The following is an 8,259-nucleotide window of genomic DNA, read 5'->3' on the forward strand; positions in this document are numbered from 1 at the left end:
TGCCTTCCAGGGCACATGGTGAGCTAAGGAGACGGTCTCCTGAAGACACCTCAAGACTGGCCACCACCACCCTTCCCTCTGACCACTCCCACAGCACCCGTCCCACCCCCCCCCAACTCCCCAAAAGAGTCCACCACAAGAAACCACCAGAGGCTGTTGGGTACAAATGGCCGCTGTATTTCTGCTAAAGTGACAGTGACACAGATAAGGCAAAACAGCTGAAGGGCAGGACATATCGGGGGAAAAGGGCAGACCGTGCAAAATGGCAACCTAACGTAAAAAGGTGTATGTAACAATAGTTCCCTCCTGAGTTAGTGAGCCCTTGTGCCTGTGTATAGGCAGAAAAGCAGATTTTGTCCTTCAGAAGGGAGATTTTCAAAGACGAGAGCTCTAGGCAAAGGGCAGTGAGTGGGGGAGTAGAGGACTGTCTCGTGGCCAGGGGTGACACATGTGAGAAGTGATGGAAATACAGGGCTGTGGGTGCATGGGCACAGATCTGCGGGGCTCCCTCCAGCCTGCGTCATGCTGCCCCTTCCCTGGAGCCCTTCTGGGGGCAGGGTACCTTCCCCAGACACCTAGTTTGGCCTTGTTCAGGGAGTCCTGCTTCGGAGTATGTGGTGTGGTGAAGGAGATGACTGGCTCCAGCACACTCCTGGGATACCAGCCCTGGGCCAGGAGAGGGACAGTCAACTCTCCACTCAGGTCCCCAGGCCTTGGGAAAAGAGAACCAAGTGTTGCCATCCCTGGGACTGATGGGTTAAACTACCTGACTCTCAAAGGACAACAGGATGGGGGGCTGGGGTTGGGGTTGGGAGGTCTCCCGTAGAGACCCCTTACTTGACTTGACTCCCAGGTTCTCAGCCTGGCCTGAGGGAGAGTGCCCCCAGGCAGAGCCCCAAGGCTCACTGCCCTACCCCACGACTCACTGCCCTGGCCCTGCTTACGAAGATTCCTCACCGAGTGCTAAGAAAATAGATCCATCTGTAAAGGTCTAAAGCTGCCCTCCAGCCAGGCCGATGAGGAGCAACATGGCAGGAAGGACCCCTTTCCACCGCACCCAGGTGTCCCGCAAAGGGGATAGGACAGCTTCCTGGGGGAATGCAGTCGTCTTGCAGTGTTTCTTCTGCCGCAGATCCAGGGTGTCCAGGGGGTGCGGCAGGCCTGCCCAGTGTCTCAGAGTCTGAGTCCAGGTCCTGAGGACCCCCAGGGTATAGAAGCCTCACCCCGTGGGTCAGAAATCACTGAGGATGCTGATGTCGGCGAAGTCAGCCCGGTAGCGGTGGGCATAAAGGCTGAGCAGGAAGGCCCACTTGAAGGAAATGAAGCTCCAGACACAGGAGAGGTAGTAGCTGTTGGGGTCCATGAGGCCTGCAGGGGAGAGGAACCCCACCCTCAGTGCCAGGCCGTGCCTGACTTGAGAGGGCTTTGCCCTGGACTCCAGCCACCATGCCACAAGCCCAGGGCCACCTCTCCCCACCAGGAGAGGTGGAATGTGATAAGCACTTCTAGAGCATTTGGGGTTTGCAGGCAGGAGGCCGTAGGGCTGAGGGAAGGTCAGAGTTGGCCAATCCCGGCTCTGTACCACCTGCTCTGCCCTTCTACATTGACCCTGGGCCACTTGGACCCTGCTGGAAGCTTTAGACTCCTTAGGGGCAGGAAGAGCCTTTGCTTACTTGCTGGCCGCAGCCACCAGGGGGCGCTCCCATCCCAGAGCTGGGCAGAAAGACCAACCCCTAGAACTAATAAAAACTGCGGGATGCCCACCTGCAGAGTCCACCCAGCTCCACACCTCCCACAAGTTTCAGTGAATCCTTCCAACCCGAGGCGGGGAGGTCGTCTAGGTACTGCTTCCCCCTCACTGAGAAAACCCAGGCACGGGTAGGTTAAGTGGGCTGCCCAAGCTCCCAGGACGTAAGCTTTGGAACCATGTCTAGAATCCTCCTAAATCCCCCATGGGCCCTCCCACGCCCTTCCCTGACCGCCCTCACTCTGGTGTCGGGTGACAGCCAGCACAAGGAAGGTGCAGAAGGTGGCAACGGACACTGCCGAGAAGAGGACGCCCACGAAGAAGAAGCCACGCAGTCCCTTGAGCCAGGTCCTCCAGTAATCCTGCATGTACATCACGTGCGTCACCAGCACCCACAGCGCCAGCACACCTGCGGAGACAGACCCGTCAGCCGAGGGAGCCGCCCTTCCCCTGCCTCCTCCAGCCGGGGACCCCAGGGACCTCCCAGGACCCTTTGGCCCCAGAAGCCAGTGCTGTTTGCATAATATTACTAAGGTAATGTTGGCTTTCCACTTTCGTTGCTTTCTGACCCCAGAGTGGAATGTTCTGGAGGCTACAAGGCCTCTGGCATCACCAACTTGAATGCAAAAGTAGATAAGAGAATCTACCATCTTCTGTTAAGCCAGATGTTAAAGTGATTTGCAAAGATAGGAAACCATGGCATTCTTTCCCCCTCATTTTTTTGTTTTAAAAAAACATGACTATTTCTTATACAAATATTTATGCTAACACAATGTTATTTTTCATATTACTTTAAAATGCTTGTAATGGGGACGCCTGGGTGGCTCAGTGGGTTAAGCCGCTGCCTTCGGCTCAGGTCATGATCCCAGGGTCCTGGGATCGAGCCCCGCATCGGGCTCTCTGCTCAGCAGGGAGCCTGCTCCCCCCCCCCCCCCGCTCTCTGCCTGCCTCTCTGCCTGCTTGTGATTTCTCTCTCTGTCAAATAAATAAATAAAATCTTTTAAAAAAAAAAATGCTTGTAATGAGCACTGGGTATTATAGAAAACTGATGACTCACAGACCTCTAACTGAAATAAATAATACATTATATGTTAATTAATGGAATTTAAATTTAAAAATAAATTTTAAAAAATTTTTAAAAAACATTATGAAACAAGCAGAAAAATTAGGACACTGGATATTTGATGACAATAAACAACAACTGAAATGTTTAGATTAAAAAAAAAAATGCTTGCAAATGTGTCCTAATTTCTGGTATGATATGCATCGAGAGATATAACCCACAAACAAGACTTCTTTGGGGTGTCACTACTTTTCAAGCATGTGAAGAGGTCCAGATATCAGAAGGTTTGGGAATCACTGCAGTTGGGCCTGCTTTCCAGAACCTGCTACCACCCACCGAGGGCCCTCTCGCCCCTCCAAGGTCTGTGGCCCCTATGGGGCCCTTTCAGAACTCTCTGGATTGCTCCTGCAGAGTGAAGAGGTCCAGTGGTGAGACCCCCAAGGCCACCCAGCGTCCAAGTGGCCCTCTTGCTCTTGACCATGTCACTCCCTCTGGTTTGCTGAGAGGGCAGGCCAGATGCCCCCAGCCTCTCCAGGGCCTGCCCTCTGGGCCTGGCCGGGCACTTCCCCAGATGCCAGCTGCTGCTCAGCAGATACAATGAGTACCCTCAGTGCCAGGCCGTGCCTGCCGGCGCAGCCCCAGGAGTGGGACAACTATGTCGCACTGGCAAGGGCCCACAGCAGGGCCACAGGTCCCTGCGAGGAAGGAATGAGGAAAGGGGCAGAGCCACCGAGAGACTCTTCCAGCAGGCAGCCAGCCGCACACTCTACAGGCAGAGGAGCATCTGGGTGTCGGAAGGGCGGGCATCTGGTTGGGGAAAGTGGTTCTCTTGAGCAAGGGCGAGAAGGATGGGAAGTGGATGGGAGATGGGGGCGGGAGCATGCTTTGACTGGGTCTGTAATATTTTATTTCTTAGACTGAGCGCTAAGTATAAGGGAGTTCATGAAATCATCTAGCCTTTTTTATATGCCCAAGATATTTCTCTCTCTCTCTCTTTTTGAAGTTAGGAGGGAAAAGAGGCTGGCAGGGGCGGAGGGCATGGTCACAGAACTAGGCTCTGGTTATCAGCTAGGCAGCTGTCACAATTCGGGCAGCCTGGCGTGGGACACAAAGCCACGGGACTGTGAGCCAGGAAGTCTGGGGCCTGGCACTGCTGTGCTGCTCGTGACCTCTCAGAGCCTTGGTGTTTCCCCGTCTAGAAAATGGGGGAACCCAAAGGTCCTGTCAGTCTGGAAACTCAGCCACTCCCACCCTAGTGAGGGCTCAGCCCTGCCAGCCGCCCACCCCCCACCTCCGGTCCCACCCTGCTTGACCCAGGCTCTCCCAGCTCTGCCCCTCCTTCTGTGGGTGGGTCTGGGGCCTGCAACATGGGTCCTGCCACTCCTGAGATCAGGGTGAACTGGGAACAAGCGTCTTTCCATCCCCACCCAGACAGGAAGCCAGAGCAGCCTGGAGGTGGGCAGAAATATGATCTCCGGGCTTTTCTGCTTACACCTTACACGATCTAGAGCAGGTGCCCAGAAACATTTCCCAGACCTCTCACGTGCATCCTAAGTGTTCATCTGGGGATGGTGTGTGAGTCCTTAAAGGGCCCCGGGAAGAAGGCATGTTGTTCCTGAGTGCATCCTAGGACAGTCAGACGGGCATTTGTCTGGGACAGCGCCACCCGCCCTCGGTCGGCTCAGTACTCCATGGAGGGCCTGGAGTGGCATGGAGGGGCTGGACAGGATGAGCTCGGAGATCCTCCACCACCTGAAGATCCTGGAGTCAGCTTAGGAGAAAAATAAGGAGGGCAGAGTAATTCCTCGGTGACTCAGCAATTTCTGGGTTAGGAAATGCTGAAATGGGGGCCTGTGGAAATGCCATGTGTTGGTCCACTGGCCGGCTGCAGGAGTGCCCCCAGACACCCCCCCCCCCACTGCCATACACCCACATGCCAAAAAGGGCTAGGAAAAGGAAGATGATCATTTTAGGTGTCCCGTGTATAGTTCTTTGTTAAAAAGCAGGCCCAACCTTAAACTCCTCTCACTTCCCCTGCTCATAGGCCTTGCCTCCAGATACACACAAGCCACTTCTGGCAGCAGGTCCATTCTTACACACCCGGGCTCCCGCCGCTGTCCTTGGACCAGGGACCTCCCCCAAGGTGGGCAGTGAGGGAGCAGGACCCCAGATGGGTCCCCTCCCACACCTCAGGCAGGAAGCAATTGCCTCTCAGTTTTACTCGCTTCCTGAGGACACTCTGGGCAGGATGGTCAGTTCCCCAGGCCCACCCAGCTGCATACTCACCCTCGTCCCCCACCCCACCGCACCACTTCAATGAGCAGAGCCCTTGCTCCACTGGGGGCCCGCAGCTGGCAGCCCAAGGGCAAGGAAGGGTCGGAGCTGGCCAGTGAGAGTACCACAGGGCCTGGGATGGAGATGAGGAGCTGGGAGGAGGACAGAGGGGCCCACAGAGACACTCAGACAGGTGGGACCCTGGGGCCAGGGCCCCAGTCTGTTCATGCACCTCTGCCCTCTATACCAGCCTGGGGAAAAGCCAGGCCCCAAGCCCCAGGGCTCCTCTCACTCCCAGGTCATGTGGGAAGAACACAAAGCCATTTAGACTCCTGGGGCAACTTTTTCCATTCTTTTCCCCTTTCCTTGGTCTGTTAGACCTGGGACGAGAGTCTGTGTTTCCCCAGGATTCCCAGGGCAAAACCATTTTCTCTGCAACTGCCTTTCCTCCAAGCCACTTCTTGCCAGACACCCAACAGGATGGGAGACAGTGCATCTCCACCCATGGCCCCTGGGGCCCCAGGGCCGACACTCCCTTAGAAACCAGCACCCCCATCAACCTGGTATGCAGGGGAGAAGGAGCCTGCTGGGGCTGCCCGCGGGTGACTCAGCAGTTTCTGGGCTAGAAAATGCCGAGTCAGAAGTGGGGTGCTCACAAGTCAGTAAATCTGCTGATACTTCCCCCCAAAAGAGGAAGAAGGCTGACTGGCTACAGACTTTCTCAGAACCCACCCGAGGTGGGGAGGGCTGGTGGCTCTGACCTGGCCGGCCCTCTGCCTGCCCGAAGACCCACCACTGCCAAGAGGCATGGCTCATCCTTTGCCACCTCCCTGTCGTCCACAAGCCCAGACTGCCTGGGAGGCGCCAGGCCCTGCTCCAGCTGCTGCTGCCCCTGCTTCTCTCCCTGCAGGCAGCTGCACAGCTGGCCTGCCTCAGAGGCTGAGGGAAGCCTTCGGGGAGGGAGAGAGGGCAGGGTTCAGGTCAGAGGGAAAGCCCACACTCCCTGGAGCCCAAGTTACAGGCCTCTTCCACAGCCTCCTGAGAGGCAGCTGTGGGATGATCGCTGCAGAGCATTCTAAACTGTCCCTGGAGGGGTCCCCGAGATCACCTCTTTCAGTGGTGTCTCCTCCCACTTCTTACAGATGAGGAAACTGAGGCCCAGGAGGCCTCAGCTCCACTCAGCTCCACCGGGCTCAGCTCCTCTGGACCAGACTCTAACAACACCAGCTCGGATCCCAGGGACAGCCCTCCCTCCTCCGACCCCACCAGCCCCTCCATCTCAGGTGTCACTGTGGCCACAGGCCCTCGCTGGAAGACCCCTCCTTCCCAGGAGCAAACACACAAAACTGCAAGGAGAGAACCTTGAGGAATAGAGCAGCTGGATGTGGGGAGAGGGGATCCAGAGGTCTGTAGAGAACTGAGCAATGCTGGGCTGGCTGCCTCCAGGGAGGCCAGGAACCCACGGGTGGGGGCTGGGGGGACCTCTAGGCAGGCCTGAGAGCAGCCCAGCCAGGGTGCCCCCCAAGGACTCTGTGGGGGCATTGCTTAGGCTGCAGCACTGTATGCCCCTCTATTAAGGTAGAAACCCCACCTCCCGTTCCTTCTCTACCCAGGGACAGCCCTCAGTAGGCTTGGTGGCAACGACTAAGTCTAGTTTCTTTCAGTGAGTACATCTACGGCTTTCTGGGGCAGAGGATTTTAGGAATGGAATGAGATCACCATATGTAAAAGTAATATCCTTACACGTATTTTTTTTTCCCCCAAAGTTCTTCCCCCCACACACTGTTTTGTGTAGCTGTGTAGCCCTGGGCAAGCTATTTATTTACTCGTAGCCTCAGTTCAAGCCTTGTCTGTGAAATGGGCACAATAATAATGCCCACCGCATAGGACTAACGTAAAGATGAAACAAGATGATGGAAACACTGCTTAACACGGTGACTGACACACAGAAAGTACTCCGGAAAAATGTTGGTGAGTAGGAATAGTATGTTTTGTCTTCACACGGATTCTGCAACCCAGAGAGGTTCACTGGGTGTCGGCAGGTGCACAGTGAAGACACAGCATTGGTGAGGATCCTGTCTCCAGCAGCAACCTGACGCTCTCCCTCCAACACTCGCCTCCCCACTGCTCTTTCAAGTCCAGAAAAGGCACCAGCACAGGCTTCAGCAGACCTTGGCCGAGGAGCCACAGCGGAGGCGTGGCAGAGACACCGTGGTGGGAAGAAAATGTCCACTTTCTGCCGGATTCCCTCGCGCGGTCCCCCCTCCCCGGGCTCCGCTGGGGGCTCTGCTGGAGGTGGGGTCCGCGCTGGCGGGAGGAGATGGGCTTCCCCAGGACCCCCCGGCCCTCTCGGCTTACTCCTCCTCTGCCTCACCCAGCCCCCAGGGGAGGGGCGCGAGCGGAGGGTGGCAGCCCGGCGGGCGCGCAGGGAGGACGCTGTCACCGGGCGGCTGGGCCGGCGGCGCGGCAGGCGGGTGCCAATGGCAGTGGCGGCGGGGGACGGGCGGGCATCCGCTCCTGCAGGCGCCCGGGCCCGCGCCGGGCCTGCGCTTCCCACGGACGCTTTTGGATAAACAGCCTCCCCCGCCCCGGTCCCCGGGGAAGCGCCGCCCGCGAGGAGCCTCCCGGAGCAGCCGACAGCGCCTCCCGTCGCCGCGCGCCCGTAGCCGGGACCCCGCGCCCTCCCCCTCCATGCCAACCCCCAGCGTACCTGCGAGCCCCCCCATGGCCGCCGTCCCCGGCTGTCTGTACACCACGGTCCAGACGAGGAAGATGGAGAAGCCGGCCGCGGAGCTGAGGCCGGAGTAGGCGGCGCGGAGGCCGAGCTGCAGGCGGGACGGGGCCATGGGGCTGCGGGCGCGGGGCGGGGAGGGCGAGCGCCGCGACAGTCACAGGTGCAGGGCCGGAGCCGGGGCGGCGAGCCGGGAGCCGGGAGCCGGGAGCCCGGAGCCGCCGGCCGCCCCGCGCTCCGCCCCCGGCCCGCCCCCCGCGCCGCGGGCACAGCGCCCTCCCCGGCCGGAGGCCGCCCGTGCCCGGAACCCGCGCCGCGCGGCCGGAGCTTCTCCAAGTGAGCTGCTGGGGCCGCCCGGTTGTTTGGGGGTGCCTGGGGAAAAAAAAAAGTCACGTTCCAGGGCTCATCCTCAGACTTACCCTGTCGAGATATTCGGGGCTGGGC

At 58.3% G+C, this 8,259-nt stretch overlaps 1 protein-coding gene across 1 annotated transcript; it reads right to left on the reverse strand.

Annotated features, from left to right (window-relative positions):
- Positions 1-156: 156 nt before the first annotated feature.
- On the reverse strand, positions 157-8,049 carry SLC48A1 (solute carrier family 48 member 1). Its single transcript, XM_045073335.1, has 3 exons — positions 7,795-8,049; positions 1,989-2,156; positions 157-1,368 (listed from the first exon to the last, which is right to left on the reverse strand). Exons 1-3 carry the CDS (start codon positions 7,928-7,930, stop codon positions 1,232-1,234), a joined length of 441 nt encoding a protein of 146 aa, XP_044929270.1. The 5' UTR covers positions 7,931-8,049; the 3' UTR covers positions 157-1,231.
- Between the last annotated feature and the right edge of the window lie 210 nt (positions 8,050-8,259).

Source organism: Mustela putorius, unplaced genomic scaffold, assembly GCF_011764305.1.
Source record: "Mustela putorius furo isolate JIRA1106 unplaced genomic scaffold, ASM1176430v1.1 tig00537227_pilon_pilon_pilon, whole genome shotgun sequence".
NCBI lineage: Eukaryota > Metazoa > Chordata > Mammalia > Carnivora > Mustelidae > Mustela > Mustela putorius.

Bases quoted from the DNA above. Each gene is read 5' to 3' on its own strand.
- SLC48A1 (XM_045073335.1), bottom strand. From the start codon at position 7,930: ATGGCCCCGTCCCGCCTGCAGCTCGGCCTCCGCGCCGCCTACTCCGGC. The intron at 2,157-7,794 runs GTACGCTGGGGG...CTGTCTCCGCAG, and splicing joins GGCCATGGGGGGGCTCGCAG to GTGTGCTGGCGCTGTGGGTG. The intron at 1,369-1,988 runs GTGAGGGCGGTC...TCTCCCCTGCAG, and splicing joins GGCTGTCACCCGACACCAGA to GCCTCATGGACCCCAACAGC.